At 38.8% G+C, this 22,907-nt stretch overlaps 1 protein-coding gene across 2 annotated transcripts in view; it reads right to left on the bottom strand.

The window, feature by feature from the left end:
* LOC131078569 (uncharacterized) overlaps positions 1–22,907 on the bottom strand; it is a 97,988-nt gene that overhangs the window by 18,730 nt on the left and 56,351 nt on the right. For both annotated transcript variants that reach the window (XM_058016305.2, XM_058016304.2), the window contains exon 4: positions 1,394–1,434. In XM_058016305.2, coding sequence (XP_057872288.2) covers positions 1,394–1,434 — 41 coding nt within the window. The remainder of the gene's footprint in view (positions 1–1,393; positions 1,435–22,907) is intronic.

Here is a 22,907-nt window from a genome sequence, read left to right as displayed (position 1 = left end):
AGCACCCATACCAGGGACTTCAATACACGTACTAAGGAAGAGGGGGTGTTGAATCCTGCAGCTCTAGTAAAAAGTACTAGATCCATGTCCAGACTTTTCGTTAAGCTTGGGAAACAAAATTGAAAATCATTGACTGGAAATGCAAAACATGGATAAGTTGAATACATTATCAACATGAAATCTTAAATAGTGAAAATGCCAACAAGTCACGAGTTTACATGAGAGAAACACAATGTTTGGCATGACTTCCATCAAAAAAGAAATAGAACTATTAAATCATTAAAAAAATTTATACTATATTCCATACAGTCAAATGCGATTTAATATAAAGGACAACAAGGCATCACAAGCAATTGACAGCAGTGTTCCATGGAGTTTTGGAATGGCTGATGAGGGAACGGATTTCACGGACGGGAACTATGCACCAAAATTTGGAGACAGTGGAGAAGGACAGCTGGTGATGCAAATATAACACACATACGTACAAACACAAATGCGCACACGCATAGACATGCACATATACATACAATGTTGATATTATTAATAAATATTTATTAATTAATTATTAAACTAATAAATATTTATTAATTAATTATTAAACTAATAAATATTTATTAATTAATTATTAAACTAATAAATATTTATAATCATTAGATTATTTATTATAAATATAAGTTACCAAAAACATTTGAAAAAAAAAAAATCTTCCCTGCAATTCCATGTTTTCTCCAACACCAAATCCTTTCTGACCAAATGTTCATTCTATAGGGAACTAACGGTAAAGCTGGAGAATCTGGCCATTCTTCAGACATCCCCTGGCCATCACAGGGATGTCAGGGAGTGCCCCCAACATCCACTGCAGGGGTGAATGCCCCCAGGATGTCCTGCGTTTGGCAGGAATGTCACAGGGTCAACCCACCTGCAAGCAGAAGTGGTGAGGTGGTACCGTGGAACACTGGTTGACAATTCCAAACTGATGACCAAATATGCGATTGTTCTCCAGATACACAAAACAATTAGCAAGCACTCAAACTGACAGATAATTTAACTTGGACCCTGCATCTTTACAAAGCTTTGTTTGGGCAGATAGTTGTAACTAATGCAAATCAATCACAGTGTGTACTTCAGAGACTGGAAATGGGTTATAACAACCAGTGGTACTTATTAGTTATTACGTATTCAGGACACCAACAATTTTTCATATGATTTCATACAAATGGGACTGTAACATAACTTTACAGATACCTTATGCTAGATGTCCTTTAGAATCATGTAGCATAAGACAATACATACAAACATTTATGCTTTCAAGGTGGCATAGTATTTCTTTGTTATCACATCATGTGTCTTACTTTAGGACTAGGATGAACCTTAAAAAAGATGATATACATACCTTCTGCTCAACTGATGACCTGAGATGCATCCAAAATGTACCTGTCATGAAAGCATGAAAAAATGCCTCAGCCTTAAGCATCTGAATTCCAACATGCAAATTTATAATCTTCCAATAAAAAATAAATCACTAAAATGTAGTGAGATTACAAACCAAGAGATTATGTGAATTCTGGACATTAATCATCAACATGTTATTCAAGATCTCCCATACAAATTGGAGAGGCTTTTCTGTTTCACTAGCAATGAACTATCAACAATATGGCAAGCATCCTACATATGTTTTAGATTCAAAATTAAAAATCATTTGCAATTCAAAGGAAACATAGCTTAGAGCATAGTTCAAATAATCACCAATAACTTATAGGACTTGCAGGTCAGACAGGATGCATGAGTAATTCACTAGGCAAGTTATCGCTGAGTTTTTGGTGAAAACTCACCAGTAACTTGTGAGTTCACCATATTTTCTTGGCTGCCATTGAAATAAGACAGTCCATCCAAAAAAGGTCATTTTCAGCATTTTTCGAATTGTTTTTAACTTTATTTTTAGCATTTAAGCATGTGCCATGAAGGTTCATGTGGTCTTGGAGGCCAAACCCCCACGAGAAGCCCTGCCTCTCAACCCCACTAGGAGCTATGCCCCCAGATCCCTACAAGGTACATTGCCCCTCAATTCCTCTAAGAGCTGCAAACCCCAAAACCCAGCTCTGGTGTTAAAAAGCAAAAAATAAAATTGTTTTGGGCACATGTTTTCAAAGGATGAAATTTGTAAAATATTAATAGGGGTATGTAATTTATAATCATGACACTGTGATGTGAATTGAACTCATTTTTTAAACTGTAAATAATGTTGGTTGAAAATTTTGTACACCTAGGGGATGTGCAAAATTGTGGTTTCAGCCACAATGTGTGAGCATGATACTCTCCTAATTTAGGGAAGGCTCCCCCTATCTATTAACTAATCTAAACTAATATGGGTAGGACAACAATCTTTCTTCTTCTTTCAAGAAAGACTATATTCTTTCCTCTTCATAGAAAAGTAATAGCGATTGTAAATAAACAACAGCAGCAACTTATAAAGTAAAATGAGAGAAAGGAAATGAAGTTTCCTGAAAGCACAAAGACTTCCGTCACCTCCTCCGGGATAGGAAAACAATATCAAGCGCAAAGTCTTGAATATCTGAAATCCTATCTACCCTTTTCAGAATGATAAAATAAGAATAATATACAACATATGGCAGCGCAAAGTCTGTGAGTATGATGCACCTTCACCTTATGTGCACAAGTCTTAAAAATAAAAGCAGCACAAAGTCAACGAGTTATCTCCTTACTTGAGCTTTCTACACTAGCTTCAAACGTGATAAGAAACTCAAGTCTGCAAGACCAAGCCTGAAAACCAAACCTATGATTCTAAATAAAATTAGCAACTCAAAGTCTGCAAGATTGAATTTAAATCCCTCTTGAACAATAGAACAAGAATCACAATGAATTCGAGAAAATGTCGTCACATAACAACTTGAATTGGTACAAATTCTCAACACAACTTGCCTCTTTTATTGAAAGCAATTTGATTTACATCTAATCTCAAAGTCTTAGAGTGCACATACAAACTAGCAGAATTTTGTTGCATTGCCAAAAGATATTGATTACAATAGACCCCCTCAAGTATTTATAGGAGAGGAGCCTTGAGAAAAAGGTGGGAGGATCCCAACTAACTTGAGAAATTCTCTCAACCACCATGACTTATTCCAACTACAATCCTAATCGAACTCAACTTGTAGTTTCTTTACATGTAATTTCATTTTACAAAAATGCAAGTAAAGTGACACTTGCAATTACAAAATTTGACATTACATGTAATTTGTCAAAATGAAACTACAAATGCATGATTGAAACTATTCTATGTGTCCAAAGACACGACTCTATCTACATCATCCTCTGTCTGTGATGATCTTCATGCTGCTACAAGACACTCTATGATCGAGATAAATGACATCTTGAACTGGAACAAGAACTTGCACCCTTTATAGTCTTTTTGTCCTTAACCAGTGAACTTCAACCTTTCACATGCTTGGGGTAGTACCATTTCTTCTGGAGGGAAAGGGCCGCCTTCCTCTTTTCATGTCATGACCATCTCTGTCTTGAAAGCATTCTATAATTTGCATCCATGAATTGTTGTTGTATATATTCTTCTTTTGTTCACTGATGAAGAACTCATAACACCTTATTCAAAATGATATTGTTATAAAACAATGCCCATGCCTTGATTTGTTGGTTTGATAGATCATGTGTGCAAACAAGACTGACAAGGGAAGGGATAAATTGATGCAAAAATGGGCTCACAAGTGAATTTCAGGTTTTGAGGACTGCATTACATGTGTGGAAAAACAAGAGCATTGACTTGCAATTGTGGAGAACAAACATGCAACTTCAAATGTGTGATGGGTAACTACAAGTTTGCACTTGTAATTGGACCTTTAAGACTCATTTTCAAGTGTTTTTTAGTGCATTTTGGACCAATTTCGGGTTTTAGGAGGCTGACCGCAAGTGCAAAGCAGCAAGCTTGAAAAGGTAGAAATGACCAATGCAATTGAATGGTAGGGATGAGCTTGCAAATGGGAAAGTTCTCTTGACAAGTTTGCAATGGGATGACAAATTACACACTTGCAATCGGGTCTTGAAGACCCGATTGCAAGTTACAAGGAGGATAGACAATACATTTAACTTGTAGTCGGGTCCTCAAGACCCAACTACAAGTAGAAGTACTCCTGCATTGAGAGCTTGAACGAGTATAATAAAGACCCGACTGCGATATAGCAAAATGTGGAAGACCTCTTACAAATAAACTTGAGGACCCAATTGCAACTTCATCATTTGAAACTTGTAGCCATTAAATACAAACCCGATTAGCATGTTTAAGATAATAGGGAAAAACTTTCATTGAACGAACTTCATTTTGAGGAAAGCTCACTTGAAATTGCAAACTTTGGCAGCTAATGCCTTGGGGAAAAAATTTCACATGATCTACTTGTAGTCGGGTCTTGAAGACTCAACTGCAAGTAGTTATGTGACAATAACTTGCACTTGTAATCATCAAACTCGCACTTGCAAGACTAATTTCGGGTTTGGAGAGACCCACTACAAGTTGAAAATAACTTGTAAGTTGTAACCCTTTACTTGAGGCAAATCAGGTTATTTTTGGTTCATTACAAGTTGCTTTTTGAAAATAACTTGTAATGGAAGCTTTTAAAATCACTTTACAAGTTTGAAAAAATGACTTAAAGGCCAATTTCGGGTTTTGAACGACACATTACAAGTTGAAAAGACTTGTAATTTCAATTACTTGCAATCACCTCCAAAAGACCCCCACTTGCTGTCACAACAAAAAGACCCCTACTTGAATTGAAACTTATCATTTTAAACAATGAACCCACTTGTAATCGGGTCTTGGAGACCCAACTGCAAGTAAGTGCATTTATTTGCAATGAGTTTCCTTGTAATGACATCCAAAACACCCCCACTTGCAGTGACTGCTCTGAAACCGAAATTGCACAGAAAGTGATCAAAATGAAGGCAAAAACTAACCAAAACTTTCACAGACATGGAAGATAAGCTCATGATTGATTTACCATCAAGAAATGTAGACTTTCCACATTAGGAAGTGTGCCCTAGAGCCTTAAAATCTCAAATTTCAAGCAAAAATCTTCTACTTGCAGTGACTACTCTAAAACCCGAAATTGAAGAAAAAGCTAGGAAAATGAAAGCCAAAACTCACCAAAACTTGGACAACAATGGCAAAGACACCCCTTGATGATTTGACCTTTTCAAATATGAGTTTTGCACCTCATATAACATGGCTAGAGACAAAAATGACACATTTTGAGCTAAAATTTGCAGGGGTTGTCACATTTTTGAAGATCCAAAAATGAGGACAACAAATAAATTAAAGGCTACTTACGACATTTGTAAAAAAAATCAATTTCAGGCATGGTTTTCAAGAATATTTTACAAATCTAAGTGGTTTTAAATGTTTGGAGTTTTTGTAAAGTCTTGAGTTTTTGAACTATTGCTTATATTATACCTAGATCCTGGATTTTAATAACATGATGTTGAAAAGATACCAAAGACACTAAATAAAGTACATCTCACTATTTCAGCTCATGATAAAAAAATGGCATTTCACTGATCATGATGATGAATCATCCAAGTGCCTGGAAACATTGATTTCTCATCTCATTACTTGTCAAAATTATGGACTGCGGAAAGTTAAAATCTTAAGTTATTCTGAGCAACAAATAAGCAACAACCTGTAATGTATACCCCTGATTTTTTTTTTGTCTTTTCTGTTTCATACAAATGCTTTGCCAATACAAATAAATGCTAACGAAAATCTGATCTATTTTTGTTTCATTCATTCATATCAAGTACATGACTAATGAAAAGCACATTAACATTATCCAAACTGAAATCTGTACCATACAATACTGCCGTTCATAAATTTAGGATTGTTTGGCATTCAACATGAATAATATGATCAAGCATGAACATGGCAATACAACTAACATGAGTACCTTCAAAATAATGAATCTTCTTGCTGCTACAGGTATTGAAAAATTCTCAATCATTCTCCAATCATCTTTAAGTCAGAAGTCCACTCCAGCAAACTGAGTGTTTGGGAAGCACGGGCAAATCACAATATTTGTGATAATCACCTTCTTTGACCACTAAATTGATTAGACCACACCCAAATTTGTTTAGCAGGCTTAGACGCCTCAAATGGAGATAAATATGCAGATCAAAAGAGGTAGGTATCCCTCTTATACTTCCCACGTGCTAGAAACCCAAAGTAGGTGCTCCTTCCTAGGGTGATTTCAGTTATAAAACAAAGTAAGCACCAAACATGACATATGACATATGCAATGATTTCGCCCAGCTGCTAGAAATGGAAGGAACCAAACACATAAGTGGAAAATGCCTCTTTCTTGAAATATGTGTCAAAATATGGTTTCCAATGTAGCTAATATGGTATGGCCAGCACTGGAAAAAGTCTTCAAACCCCTTCAAACTTGGACAGCACTCCAAAACGGCATCAAACACATCAAAAACTAAATACCCAAATCAAAATACTTCACAAATCATCATTCCTACCAAACCCTTATCACCAATCTTTGAGACAAACTTTGAAAAATCAATCAGTCATCTCAGTTCTCTCAGGGGAAGAGCTCTAGTCAGTCACGGGAAGGCTCGAAAAAGAAAAAGGTTCAATGCAATTATTCTCACAAATATGGCCATCCGATTAAGGATTGTCGCACTCGGATAGCTTCCGAATGGCGGAAGCAGGGAGGGGCTCAGCCTAAAGCCAATGTAGCTGAGCACACAAAGCAGAAAGAGTCTGCCTTTTACACCTTCATGGCTAAAAGACCAGCAAACCATGTGAAATCTTCTGCTTGGTATATTGATTATGGTGCTTCTCGGCATTTCACTCACAAGTGTGATTGGTTGACAGAATTCACTCCCTATACTGATTCAGTTATTTTTGGAGGAGGTGAGGAGTACACCGTTGTCGGCAAGGGCAATGTTCAGATACAATTTGGTGGGAGGAATCTCATATTCCTCAATGTGTACTACGTTCCTGGCATGGAACTGAAACTTCTCTCTATGAGTCAGATTATGCAGCATTCTCCTCAGCTTGATGTCATCTTCAGTGCACATAAGTGTTCTATTGTTGATCGTGTGACACGCACTACAGTTGTTGTTGGTATTGAGGATCATGGTCTTTATAGACTTGTGGATACAGGTGATTCTCTTGAGCATGCCTTCGCAGCAAAATCCTCCTCTATCTCTCACCTGGCATCAGCGATAAGGTCACCTGAACATTCATCATCTTGCTTAGCTTGTTTGGGAAGATTTAGTACATGGCCTACCTAAAATTCAAACTCAGAATCAACAAGCTTGTGATGCTTGTCAGGCTGGGAAGTAGCACAGGACACCGTTCAAGGATGGTGACTCATGGCGAGTATCTAAGGTACTGCAGTTGGTCCACGCTGATGTATGTGGTCCAATGAATACTACTTTTGTTACTGGGTGCAAGTATTTCTTACTTTTTGTTGATGATTACAGTCGTAAGATGTGGGTGTACTTTCTTAGACATAAATCAGACGTGTTTCTTGTATTTCATAAATTTAAGGCCTTGGTAGAAAAAGAGTCCGGTTGTTCTATTATTACTCTTAGGTCTGATAATGGGGGGGAGTTTTGTTCTACTGCTTTCTCCACTTTCTGTGATACACGTGGCATAAAACATCAATTAACCACACCATACACCCCTCAGTAGAACAACATTGTAGAACATCGTAACTGCACTGTTACAGAAATGGCTAGGTCTATGTTGGAACGCAAAAATGTTCCTAAGAAGTATTGGGCAGAAGCGGTGTTTACTGCAGTCTATCTCCTTAATAGGTCTCCCACTTATGTTGTTAAAGGGAAGACTCCTGAGGAAGCCTGGACTGGTCGCAAACCCAGGATCAGCCATTTGAAAGTTTTTGGCTCTCTTGCATATGTTTGGATTCCAAATGCCAAGCACAAGTTGGATTCCAAGAGTCAGAAGCTCATGTTTACAGGTTACAGTGACAACCATAAGGCCTACCGGCTGATTGATGTAGACACTGAATGTCTCATCTTCAGTCACGATGTTGTCTTTGATGAAGATCGAGGAGCATTTCAGCTTTCCTCGTCTGAGCAAAATTCTGAGGATCAGCCTTTGAAGGCTTCTGATTTAGGTGTCTGTCTTCCATTTGGTTCACCTGATGGAAGGGATGATTCAGATTCTGTATTTGATGATGCACTACCTAAATTTCCTCTGGATGATGTTAATCTTCCACCTATTCCAAATCCTCTTCCACCTCCAGTTCTAGTTATTCCTCCTCCATCTGATGTTGGCACATCTGCTCTCCGACCTAAGTGGTGGGCTAAGACCATCAGTGATCTTCGTCCTGATGAGCTCATTGAGGGTAGATCTTCCAGAAATAATGGCAAGCAGCAAAATACAGTTAACTTTGCTCTCATGGCCAACATTCATAGCATTTATGAGCCTCAGACTTATACCGAAGCAAAAGGGATTCCAAAGTGGGAACAGGCAATGGAAGTTGAATACCAAAGCCTTCTGAAGAACAACACCTGGATTCTCTCTGATCTTCCTCTAGGGAAGACACCCATTAGTTGCAAATGGGTCTATACGGTCAAGTATCATGCAGATGGTACCTTAGATAAATACGAGGCCAGATTAGTTGCTCGAGGATTCACATAGCGGGAGGGCATTGATTATGAGGAGACATTTGCTCCTACTACCAAGATGAGTACCATTCTTCTTCTTGCTATTGCAGCTCAGTTTGGATGGAAAGTTCATCAGATGGATGTTAAGAGTGCCTTCCTCAATAATGAGTTGCAAGAAGAAGTCTACATGATGCAGCCTCCTGGTTTCAAAGTTGCCAGCAAAGAACATCAAGTATGTAGACTCGTTAAAGCACTCTATGGACTTAAACAGGCTCCTTGAGCATGGTACATTAAGATTGATCAGTACTTGGTTGGTCATGGTTTTCAGCGTTGCCCTTCTGACAGTAATTTGTATATCAAACACTCTGGTGATGATATTCTCTTTCTTGTTGTCTATGTGGATGACTTGATCATTACTGGCAGTTCGGCACATTTGATTGCAGAAATCAAACAGGATCTGTGCAAGGATTTTGATATGACAGATTTGGGGCTTATCCATTATTGCTTACGTGTTGAGGTTTGGCAGACTGATGGTAGCATTTTTATTTCTCAATCTAAGTATGCCAGGAACTTGCTTGACAGGTTTCAAATGCAGGATGGCAAACCTGCTTCCACACCTATGGAGACTGGCTTGAAGTTGTCAGCCAAGTCTGATTCTCCTCCTGTAGATGAAACACAATTCAGGCAACTAGTGGGCAGTCTCATCTATCTTACTGCTACTAGACCTGATCTCAATTTTGCAGTGAGCTACATTTCACGCTTCATGACAGCCCCCAAGGCTGATCATTGGGTAGCAACGAAGCGCGTGCTCCGTTATGTTAAAGGCACCTCTGATTATGGACTTCTTTACACTAGGAGTCATGATCCTAGACTCAGTGGGTTCATAGATTCAGATTGGGCAAGCTCGGTTGATGACAGGAAATCAACCTCTAGATATGTGTTCAGTTTGGGATCCGATGCAGTCACTTGGACTAGTAAGAAGCAAAAGGCAATGGCTCTGTCCTCAACAGAAGCACAATATCGGGGAGCAGTTAAGGCAGCTTGTGAGGCAGTTTGGCTTCACCGGATGCTTGCGGATATCCAAATATCTCGAGCAGGTCCGACTCCCTTGTTCTCTGACAATCAGGGAGTTCTCAAACTTTCCAAGAATCTAGTCTTCCATGAAAGAACCAAACATGTAGAGCTTCATTGTCATTACATTCGACAGTTGGTTGAAGACGGATCCATTCAGTTGTTGTATGTTCCTACAGCGGAGCAGCAAGCCGATATTCTCACCAAGTCCCTCAGTACAGATAAGTTTGTAAAATTCAGGGGGTCTATTGGTGTAGTTGATAAATTGAGCATTAAGGGAGGGTATTAATATTATAGTTTCCTAAGTTATTAATGCTCAATAATGTAATATATTGTAATTTTAGTTTCTTATTAGAAACTTTTTTTTTTGTAAAAAATTAATAGAGAATGCAAAAGCATATGGATTTCAAAGAATCGATGTTGTTCAATTAATCAAGGAGACAAAGCTTCTTTAAATAGAGTTACAAAGACGATGTTTCTAAAAGAAACAATCGTTAACTAGAGGCTAAATTAGAAACAACTTAAATAACCATTAATAACACAAAGAGAAAGGTATTATTCTAATACCCTCCCTTAATGGTCATCGTTCTAACTACCAAGAGAAATAAAAGAGAAGGTTGCCCCTTTTTCTCAGAACACGCTGCAACAGAAGACAAAAGCCTGCCATTGACTCTGCCACTTGAGATGAGTCTACCACCAACCCTCCTAGAAACTGCAGAACTTCTGGAGATACCCAAAACAACACCAACCGTCTAACCTGATGTTGGAAAATTGTCCCTCCTTGTAACTAGAGACACACCAAGAACAACAATCACGATTTTGAGGAAAAAATCGGCAAACCTTTCAAACTATTGCAGATGAGCAAGATGCCCGAAAATAGACTGCAAACAAGAGACCAGTCCAGATGTTCGGACAACAACTCCAGGTGCGACTAAAAATAGACTACAGCAAAGTACAATTTTTGAGCAAAAAATCATAAACCCTCCCATGATTTTTTTATAGGGACAAAAAATATTTAAAAACCCACAGATAATTTTTGAGGACAAAATTATTAAAACCCACAAATTTTTTTAAGGGAAAAAAATATTAAAATTTAAAACTCATCAGAATTTTTTTTCAAGTAAAAAATATTAAAAACCGAAACAAACATCAATCCCTAGAAGCCATCTTCGCGCTTTTCAAGGCACAAAAAATGAGGTACTAAGAAGATGTTGAATGCACGAAACTCGAGGTACAAAGTTCAATGCACTGAGACAATTACATGCACAAATTCCAAGGCAAATTCTTTGGCACAAAATTCAAGGCATGGAAAACGAGCCAGAAAAAATATTAGACCAACTCAGAAAAGCTCTCGAAAAACTCACCAAGAATCTGAAATTAGAATGCAGATCCGATGGCTCAAAAATTAAGGCACAGCAAACGATGCACCTAGAAAAATCTGACGACGACCCAATTGAGGTCTCGAAAAACCCGCCAAGAATCTACAACCAAAATAAAATTTCGACTTGAACTAAAGGGTCAAGACTCAAAACCCTAGTCGACAATTGCAGAAACCCTAGGCGGCCATGAATGAACCAAATCAAGCAAAAACATGTGGAGAATAGACGCGGATGGAGGGAAGAGACATGCGATGCGATTTGCAACAAAAAAATCCACAAACTGAAAGCAAAACACTTCGAAAAACTTTTGAAATTTTTTCTAAAAAATTCCTTTCGAAAATTTTTAGAATTACAAAGAAATTTCAAAAAAAATTAATTCTCTACTCTGATACCATAATACAGATGCAAAAGCATATGGATTTCAAAGAATCAATGCTGTTCAATTAATCAAGGAGACAAAGCTCCTTTAAATAGAGTTACAAAGACGATGTTTCTAAAAGAAACAATCGTTAACTAGAGGCGAAATTAGAAACAACTTAAATAACAATTAATAACACAAAGAGAAAGATATTATTCTAATATGCACCACCCAAACCAAGCTAACTGAAGAGGGCCTCCATCCTCAACAATCCAAAGAACTCTCCAAGTTCATTCCAATAGCAAGTTGTTATGTGTGCACAAGTAGAATAACCCAGATGAGAACCCCAATCCTCCTTTTATAACTTTTTGGTTATTTTGCTGCTTTTTCAAAAAAGCAACTTTTGTTTTTCGTTGCTTTTTTTTTTGAAAAAGCATTTTTCACTATTTTTTCAAAAAAGCGCTTTTTTGTTAATCACTACATTTTTGGAAATGTGCTTTTTTATTTTTCATTGCTTTTCCACTCAAAAAGAACTCTATGAAATATTAATGACAATTTATGTGCAAAGGCCCCTAGATGACTTTTAAAAGTTAAAACACAACTTATATCTCCCAGCTACTCGTCCCCTTTTCAAGACATACTTTATAAAATATTTATCACCTAAGTTAAATATTAATAAGTCATTTTATAAACACTTAAGCGAAAATATAAAACAATTTCCATCACCTTACAAAAACTTACCAACGCACTGAAAACAAAGAATCGAACATGTCGGAACCAATTGAAGTTGACAAATGATAACTGATGCCGACACAAAAAAATACTATAAAATTATAAATAGCAATGTTCTCCAATAATCAAAGATAACAAACAAAGAAAAACCCCAAAAAGATCAGTGCCATGCAACCACTTACTATAAATTGCGACGTTCTCTGAGGACCAAAGAGAACAAACCCTAAAAACCCAGAAAGATTGGTGACATGCAAACACTTACTATAAATAGCAGTGTTCTCCAAAGACCAAAGATAACAAACCTAGAAAGATTGGTGCCATGCAAGCACTTATTATAAATAGCAATTGTTGTCGAAACCTATTGAAACTAAGAACCGAGCTCACCAAGAATAACGGAACCCTCCTAATGCATCAGGAAAATTACAAAAATCCTAAAAAATTGGCTAATGCTCACATAACAAGATGGTGCAAAATAGGAACATTACACAACCTTAAACAAATTGAGGCTACACTCTAGGTTGCCCAAATTTATCAATGGGAAATAAAACAAAAACAAGAAGAAAAACAGATATAGTGGCTCAATATCAGAGATTCATGAACCTATAACGGCCAAAGATAACCCAAAATGGATCGAAACAGCCAGCCAAGGTCATTTCCAAGTTGTCCCAAAAGTCTATTTATTGGATGTGAGAAATAACATGAGGCTTAAAAATGCCCACCCAATCAAAAGGTACTCTTGGCCACAGTGAATCAAAACATATCCCCATGTTATGCTTTCAACAATATAGACTAAGGCATACTTAGGCCTTGTAACCTTCCAACAAAGGCACCTCAAAGAACAATGAGAAAAAACATTGATGCAAAGCAATCATGGATAGATTTCCCAAATTTCTTAGATATGGATTCTAGAAAACAAAGTTGCTAAAATCACTTAGAAAAAGTAAATCTCAAATACCAATTTACAAAAACAAATGAGGCCTATAAAAAATATCCTAACTTGTCAGTGCTATAGACCGAACAAAACATAATTTAATAAACTCGACATTGTAAAAATTAAACATTTATAGATACTACTCTAGTTCAGATTTTTTTATTGAAGAAAATATTAATATATTGAAAACAAAGATAAGACAGTTTAAAAAAACCTTTACAACAACCTACTTGTAGGAGATGTTTACAGATGACCACAAAAAGGGGAATAAAAAGCATGCATCCTTGAGATTATTTTGATGCTAACAAAGATTATAGGCACATAAATACTTGGAACGCTATTTCCATAGTTCAATTTTTTGTTTTTGGGGAATTTTCACTGTGTAAAGTATTCCACACTCAAGTTCACCACAAAGTCTATTTTCAACGAGCAGTCGTTATTTTAGAGACCTAAATTGATGAATATTGCTAATAATTACAATGCACGAGAACCCATTATTGGAAATAAGCCAGACTCGGACCGACAATAGGCTAACCAAGAGGGGTCAGTAGCCCAATCGGTAGAGCACTCCTGTGGCAAATGGAAGGTCCTAGGTTTGAGCCCTAGCTGGTCCAAATGAGTTGTAGCTCAACATGTGGTATCAAAGCCAACTAAAGAAACCCAAGCACCTACAATGTTGCTTGGGTTTCTTTAATTTTTGGGGAATTTTCACTGTGTAAAGTATTCCACACTCAAGTTCACCACAAAGTCTATTTTCAACGAGCAGTCATTATTTTAGAGACCTAAATTAATGAATATTGCTAATAATTACAATGTACAAGAACCCATTATTGGAAATAAGCCACACTCGGACCGACAATAGGCTAACCAAGAGGGGTCAGTAGCCCAATCGGTAGAGCACTCCTGTGGCAAATGGAAGGTCCTACGTTTGAGCCCTAGCTGGTCCAAATGAGTTGTAACTCAACATGTGGTATTGTTGTGACCATTTCACACATCGCCCCATTAAAATGGGGACCCCCTCTTTTTGCTCGGTTTTGCCTGTTTCTCTCTCTGCTTTTAGGGTTTTGAGTAGGTGAGTTAGTCGTCTGGACCAGGGTTAAGCCTTAGGGTTTCCGTTTTGATGTTTTAAGCCAGAGTCCAGTCAAATTTTGAGAGATTGTTGAGCTTCCTCTCGTAGGATGCAATTTTGAAATAAGGTGAATCTGTCAGGAGGTCAAAAGAGTTTGTCTAGGTTCAGTCAATTTTTTGGATGCAAGTCCAAATTTTTGCCTAAGTGTTGATGATGGAATTTTGAAATTTTGTTTGAGTGATTTTGGCCAAATTTTGGAAATTTTGATAATTGATCCCAAGCATTGGAAATAACCCAATTTTGCCTTGTGAAGTGACTAAGGTCTTAAAATCTCGATATTTTGGCCTGTGGAAGAAAGTTCGCTCCTGTCCCTCAGCCAGGAACCAGGGCGAAAATGATATTTTATACATCCTGGTTATTAATTTATTTCATTTGTCTTGTGCAGGGGCGCCAGGGGATGCAGTTGAACGCGAATTGGAGGTTTTTGAAAGATTTTGAGATTCGAAAATGGCAAATTTTTGGAGTTTTAGGTCAAATCGCTCCTGTCCCTCAGTCAGGGACCAAGGCAAAATGACTCACTTAGCCCATTTTGACCTCATTTTGATCAAACTAAAGTGTTAAGGGCATAATGAAAGGTGAAATCAACATGACGGAGCGTCCAGACTTAGTCATTTGCGAAGAAAAGTTGAACGTTTGCCCTCAAGGACAAAGTTCGCTCCTGTCCCTCACTGAAGAACCAGAGCCTGTTTCTCAAAATTTTACTGTCCTTGCAGGATCAAGACGAATTTTGGGTTGGAAGAGATGAAGGGAGGCATGTTCTGTCCATTGAATATAATTTGAAGAAATTTGCAAACAAGGAAATGTGCCAGGGTCAAAAATCGCTCCTGTCCCTCACCGAAGGACCGGAGCTCGAAATCCAAAATTGCCTTGTCCTTGAAAGATTTGAATGATTTCGCAATTTGAGAACAACAAAGGAAGTACATCTTATCAGTTGAATATAACTTGAAAGAACCATAATGAGGAAAATTGGCCCTAGAAGCAAAATCGCTCCTGTTCCTCAGCCAGGGACCAGGGCGAATTTTAATGGTAGCTCCCGTCCCTCTCCCAGGGACTAGAGCGATTTTCCTTATAAAACAAGTTTTGGGCAAAGATCAAGTAAGTGTTAAGTTTGAGGCAAGTGAAAGGAGGCATAACGAATCTATTGAAGATCATTTAGAGTTTGCAAGACACCAAATGAAGCCCATATTTGCCTAGGCGCTCCTGTCCCTCTCCAAGGGACCAGAGCGATTTCTTCTTAAGACAAATTTCCCACCAAGTTGGAGCAAGTCCCACGTTAAAGATAAGCGAAGGGGAGCGTAATGAGCCCGTTGAAGACAAATTTGAAAGTTGGCAAAGCACGAATGAGCCTATAAATGAAAGTTCGCTCCTGTCCCTCAGTCAGGGACCAGGGCGAAATCAAGGTTATCTAATATTCCCCTCCAAGTTTAAGTCGCTCCAGGCCAAGATATAAGGTGGCAATGATGTTTGGAACGCCTCGAAGAGAAACCAAGTTGCAAGGACCACGAAAAGTGATAGAAATGGTCAAGTTCGCTCCTGTCCCTCACCAAGGGACCAAAGCGAAATGTCTAAGTATGCCTAATTTTGAGATGCCACTTCCATTTCAAACGTTCAAAAGGGAGTAAAGAACACCATTTTATACTTCGAAGGCAATTGCAAGTCGATATGATCAAGGATTAGCACAATGAACAAAAATCGCTCCTGTCCTTCAGTCAAGGACCAGGGCGATATTCATGAAATCAATCTTTTTCTTCCTAGACCACGCCAAGGCAAAGTTTCACAAGATCGAATATGTCTTTGGAAGGATGATGGGCAAGGAACCAAACGTCAAAAGGTGATCAACTTGAGCAAGGATGCAAAATCGCTCCTGTCCTTCAGTCAAGGACCAGGGCGATATTCATTAAACTAATCATTTCCTTCAAAAAACGATAGCAAGGCGAAGTCATGCAAGGTCCGAAATGTCATTAGAAAGGTGATGAACAAGGAGTTAATGTTAAAAGTTGACAATTTGGAGCTAAAGTACAAAGTTCGCTCCTGTCCCTCACCAAGGGACCAGGGCGAAAATCACTCAAATATCAAATTTGTCTTGCAAAGAACAAATTAAATATGCGTAGAATGAATGGATGAAGTTATTTCTTGCCTTGTGACGTAAGTTGGCAACCAAAATGACCAAAGATCAAGGAGAAAAGTAAAGTTCGCTCCTGTCCCTCACCAAGGGACCAGGGCGAAAATGGTTTGAGAGACATTCATTCAAAAGATTGAATCAATCAAGCTCAAGGTTCCCAATTAAGATGCTAATTTGGACGTAAGGGAAGTGACTTTGAACGTAAAAGGCATAAAAATCAAGACCAAAATGCTAAAGCGCTCCTGTCCCTCTCCCAAGGACCAGAGCGATAAGGTTAATATCCATTATTCTCCCATGTTTTGGTGCCAACATCATTTTCAAATCGCATTAAATGCAAAATTTCGATAAAATTTGAAATATTTAATTAAAATTTGCATTTAATAAGTGCTCACAAGACATTTAATTAATTAATTTTGCCTTTAAAAAATTGAAACTTTTAAATATGAAGGCATTAAATTAATTAATTATTATTTTAAATAAATAAATTGGGGCGCTTGGGTTTTATTTTTTTTCATATTTTGTAAAAGTCGGCCTCCTCTTTTTATTTAAAAGTTATTTATTTGCAAAAGTCGGCCTATGGGGATTGAAGAGGTAAGCGCATATAAAGGGAGGTGTGATATCTCATTTTAAATCATCATTTTATCATCCTTTCATATGCGATTTGGAAGGCAAGGAGAAGTGCGAAATTCCATCCAAGGAGGAGTGCGAATTTTATTGCAAGTGAAGCGAATTTGTCCTCAAGGTGGTGAAATTAACTAAGGAGGTGCCTTTGCTAGAGGAAGATCACGTTGAAATCTTCAAACCTCATTTTTGCCTAAGCGAATTTCCTAATTTTGCATTTTAGAGTTAGCTCTCAAGTGAGGTATCGCGAAGTCTTCCCTTGTCTTGAATTTTGAATATTGATCTTAAGTTTTGAATTTTGAAATTTTGAATTTCCTGTAGCTCAATCGAATTTAGGAAATGATAACTCAAAGACTTATCATGAAGTTTCCTAAATTCAATCTCTAATCTAATCTATGTTTATACATTGCAAAATCTATTTCTTATTATGAAATGTTGTGTAGGTGTTACGATGGCGACCTCGAAGGCGGGAGCATCCACCAGTCGTCCAGCCCTCATGAAGGAAGATCAGAAGAACGAAGAATTGGAGACCAAGATCGTGTCGAAGTGGAGCAACATTGGAGATACCAACTTGGGGAACTTCAGTACAAAGAAGTTTCGAGAGGTCCCTTACATTGGCAAGCCGTCACCTATCGCAAGGAGAATAATTGAAAGTGGCATTATTAAGGCGGTCGGCTTCCCTCCAGCAATCCAGTACCATGAGTTGATGATCGAGTGTGCTCGCCATTATGATCCACAGTCCAGATCGATAGTGTCCAAGGAAGGAGACACTTTTGCTTATCTTTCAGAGGAGGATATAAGTGAAGCTCTTCACTTGCCAGAACATAAAGATATGATTTATAAAAGCTTAGAAGGAGCCAGGTCCATGTACGAAGATGATCCAGACACTTGCCTAAGCATCATCAATAAGAACTGGTTACTCAAGAGTTGTCCTCGCCTGAGCAAGATTCCGAACACACCACATAGGATTGACTTCCAGGAGGAGTACAGAGATTTGATAACACTGCTCAACCGAGTTACAGGGGCTCCTCAAGCCTTCTATTTTTAGAAGTGGATGTTCTACTTCATCCAAGCGATAGTTCAGGGAAAAGGAACAATCCATTGGGCTAGAATGATTAGCCATTGCTTGGACGTACAGTTAAGGAGATTGAAGGCTACCAAGTCTTTCCACATGAGTTCATACATCATATATGCCTTAATCAGAAGCTTTGAGTATGCAGGACTACCTCACAGGGGAGTGATTGGAAGAGGGCCCGGGGAAGTCAGAGTTTGTGATTCCTATGTTCACTTGCATCATCCGCCAGGAAGTAACTACAAGTTAGTCAATGATACATTCACGATGAACATCACCAGGACATTGCAAGGCGGGATTCACAACCGGTTATCTCAGGATGCACAAGAGCTTGTAAAGAGGTACGGTGCTTGGTTCATCCAATTTCAGAAGTTTACATATATTAGAGTTCATGGATGTCCTTCACCTCCCTACATGTTGCCGAGGTATCCGACAGATAGAATAGTGTTACTTGAGGTAACAAGACAATTGGCCGCTTATGTGAAAGCATTCAGACACAGACATGGAAATGGAGTTCCTGTGCCTATCATATTAGGGAATTCAGTTGAGGTATGTCCTAATGCTCTAGCCATGGATGATGCAGAGAAAGAGTTAGCTTTATATTCATTCTCATTCTTTGCCCTGAGAGAGAGCTTTGATCCATATGGGTATATAGAGGAGACAGTCGGAAGAAAATATAAGCATGAGTTTCAGATAGAGGACTTTGTGATGAATCTCTTGGATGACCTTGAAGTAAAAAGAAAGATGCATTCTAGATTGCCTTTAGACTTTATCAGAAAATGCAAAATTTACAGAGTGGCCGACCAAGCTCAGGACAGTGGCAGACATCTCCAATCATCTTATGATCGAGAAAGCAAATCAGTGAGACTAGATTGGAATGAACCCGAGGTTGTGGATCTAGATGCTTTGATGGCTCCAGTCTTGTCTTGTACTCGTCGATGGGTTGATGTGCAGCATCAAAAGTTGAGAGAGCAAGGTATATCTATGACTTTCACTTTGGAAGAGAGACCGGTTGAAGGAGGAGCAAGTGTAAGTGAGGGTAATCCTAATCCCAGAAATGCAAGTGAAGGCAACCTTCGAAGTGTAAGTGAGGGCAATCCCCCTCCAAGAGGCTCAAAGAGGAAGGAGAGACCTGAGAAAAGAGAATCCTCCAAGAAGAAGCTACAGGCTGTAATGGACACCCCCTGTTCGGTACTAAATTTATGTCCTTTTTACTTAGTGTAATTTTGTCAAACAGTTGGCGTGCAAGCTGACTACTGGATTTTTTTGGTTCTTGATTTGCTATAGGATAAATTTGGTAAACTGATATTTATTGTAAAGCTTTCAAAGTTTATTCAATATAAAAATAACCAGACATATCAAATACCAAAAACAAGAGGATTAATGCTGATGGTATTTATTTAATTCCAACTCCAAGCATACAAATCAGATTTGAAGAATATTACAGACCATATGATAATAAACAAATTCAAACCTGGACTCCACAAGTATAGAACCTGCTGAAAACACTGTTCATGCACTGTAGCAGCACTATTCACGGCACTGTAGCATGTTTACTATTCACGCAGCACTGTAGCAAAACACTATTCACGCGGTACTGTAGCAAAAACACTGTTCATGCGGTACTGTAGCAAAAACACTATTCACGCGGTACTGTAGCAAATCACTGTTCACGCGGTACTGTAGCAAAAACACTATTTTCAAATCTGCACTTTCAAACCCCTGTAAAAACATCATGCGAGAGCACCAAATGAAGCCCAATGTGTTTCCTGAATGAAAACACCATTAATCCTCCTGACTGTGTCTTTCAACAGCGAAGAGAATGCTAGCAAAGAGGGATTCCGTCCTCCAAGCCCAATAATCAGATTTCTACGAAATCCAACAACATAACATTAATTCATCCCCAGCCTCCCCCAAAAGAGAGCTCTCAACCTCCATTTATATCTTCTCCCTGGATGCAAACACTTCATTTCCTCAATGTGGGATAATACAATTAGAATAAAATATTATTTCCCACAATGTACCATTAAAGGGAACTTTTAATATTTTAAACATTACTTTATATTCCCAACCTTATAAAATAACGATAAAGTTAAATATTTAATTTAACTTTACACTTTATCGTTAAATATTAAAACATTGTTGATAATCCCTTTAAATCATTGTCGCCTTCAAATATTTTTACTGATAGTTATGCCAACCAGGGAAACACTAAAAATTTCAAGTCACTGCTTGGAGACTAACTTACTATAAATAGTAAGTGTCTAGAAACCCTGTCAAAGCAGCACCGATTGGCCTGAAATCGAAAACACCTAGGCCAAAACACCTCAGGATCCCATCAATGTCCTTGTTAGCCTTCGGGATCATGTCAGAATAGGCTAACGACACCCCATATCATGTTGCGCTAAAAAGGGGACATTACAGTCCGCCCCCCTTGAAATTGCTGTCCTCAAGCAAAGTCGGTCCTGAATGTTGCAATACCTGCTCATTCTCCCATGTAGCATCCTCATCTGGCAGGTCTCTCCATTTCACCAAGTATTCCTTAACGATTCTGTTCCTGAGTGTCCTTTCCCTGATATCCAGAATAGCTTCGGGTACTAACACAAGCTTCCCCTCCTCATCCAAAGGGGGTAAATCTGCAGAAGGCACTACACTCTGACCAATGGCTTTCTTAAGCCTAGACACATGAAACACATTGTGCACCTGACTGCCCTCTGGAAGCTCAAGCTCATAGGCGACTTCGCCCACTCTGCGAATCACCCTGTAGGGACCATAAAATCTAGGCTTCAACTTTTCAGCTCCGCTCTTCTTGAGTGATGACTGTCTATATGGTTGTAGCCTCAAGTAAACCATATCCCCTACCTCGAAACTGCGCTCTATTCGGTGCTGATCAGCATACAATTTCTGTTGATTCTGGGCCTGCTGTATATTCTCCTTGAGCACTTTCAGGATGTCCTGACTATCCTGAAATAAGTTTTTGGCTTTGGGCACTCTGTTGTCCCCCAAAACTAAATCCATGAAGCTAGGTGCATCATAACCATAGAGTGCCATGAAAGGAGTCATCCTGATGGACATATGATAAGTGGTGTTATAACAATACTCTCCCATATGCAACCATCTGACCCAAGCTTTTTGTTGTGCAGTTACATAGTTCCTCAAATATCCCTCCACCCATTTATTCACAATCTCTATTTGCCCATCTGTCTGCGGATGATAACTAGTGCTAGGTGTAAGATCTGTACCACACAACCTAAACAACTCCTGCCAAAAAACACTCATAAACTTACTATCCCGATCACTGACAATGAATCTGGGCAACCCATGTAACCTGAATATCTCTCTAAAGAAAAGATCTGCCACCTGTGCTGCTGTGTAAATGGACGGAATAGCAAAGAAGTGAGCGAACTTCGTCAAGCGGTCCACCACCACATAGATGCAATCCCTTCCCTGCACTCGTGGTAAACCAGTGATGAAGTCCATCGAAATACTTTCCCATTTCCTATCTAGAATGGGCAAGGGCTGTAATAAACCTGCAGGAAATGTGTGCTCTCCCTTATTCTGTTGACAAACCGCACACTCCCTGACATACCTCTGAACATCATCCTTGAGCCCTCTCCATGTGAACCGCTCTCGGATCTGCCTGTAGGTCTTGAAGATCCCCGGATGCCCAGCTGTGGGTGCATCATGAAATGCCTTAAGTATCACCTCTCTCAAATGTGATGACGGAATCAAATAAACCCTGTCTTGAACTCTGATCAATCCATCTATCACCTCATAGCGATCATCCTGTATAGTACCTGAAATCAATCCAGAAGCCCAAGCATCTCCGACATACTCTACTATAATCTGATCTCTCTAATCTCCTGAAATCTCTGCCAGAGCACATAAGTGATGTCTCCGAGATAAGGCATCAGACACCACGTTTTTCTTACCTTTGACAAACTCTATGTCAAAGTCATAAGCCTGCAATTTAGTAACCCATTTCTGTTGCCGGTCATTAAGATCACGCTGGCTCATGAAATATTTTATGCTATTGTGATCAGTTTTGATCACAAACCGTCCACCTACTAAGTATGATCGGAATTTGGCCAATGCATGCATTATGGCCAACATCTCCCTGTCATAGATAGAATAGCTCCTCTCAACACCTCGAAGCTTCCTACTCTCGAATGCAATGGGGTGTTTCTCCTGCATCAATACTACCCCTATCCCATCACCTGAAGCATCACACTGAAGTTCAAATGGCTTCGTGAAATCTGGTAGAGCTAAAACCGGACAAGATGACATCACTTGTTTGAAGTGGTCAAAACATCGCTGCGCTGCTTCTGTCCATACAAAGGCTCCCTTTTTAGTGAGGTCTGTCAAAGGTGTTGCAGTCTGTGAAAACCCCCTAACAAACCTCCTGTAAAACCCGCATAAACCAAAGAACCCCTTAAGCTGTGTGAGGTTTGTGGGAGTAGGCCAATCTACTATAGCTCTAATCTTTTCGGGATCAACCCGAACACCATCCGCACTAATAATATGCCCAAGGTATAGTAATTCTGTCATACCAAACTCACACTTAGACTCCTTGGCATACAAAGACTCTCTCTCTAGGATAGATAATACCTCCTCCAAATGCTGTGAATGTTCCTCCCAGGTCTTACTGAAGACCAAGATGTCATCAAAGAAGATCAAGACAAATCTCCTCAACTGCTCCCTGAATACCTGGTTCATACAACTCTGAAATGTAGCGGGTGCATTGGTTAGTCCAAATGGCATAACCATAAACTCAAAGTGGCCATAGTCACATTGGAAGGCTGTTTTCTCAATGTCCTCTCCTCTCATCTTG

This window comes from Cryptomeria japonica, chromosome 8 (assembly GCF_030272615.1).
Source record: "Cryptomeria japonica chromosome 8, Sugi_1.0, whole genome shotgun sequence".
Lineage (NCBI taxonomy): Eukaryota > Viridiplantae > Streptophyta > Pinopsida > Cupressales > Cupressaceae > Cryptomeria > Cryptomeria japonica.
Note: the sequence above shows the minus strand (reverse complement) of the source record. Positions and strands in the feature narration are given on the sequence as shown.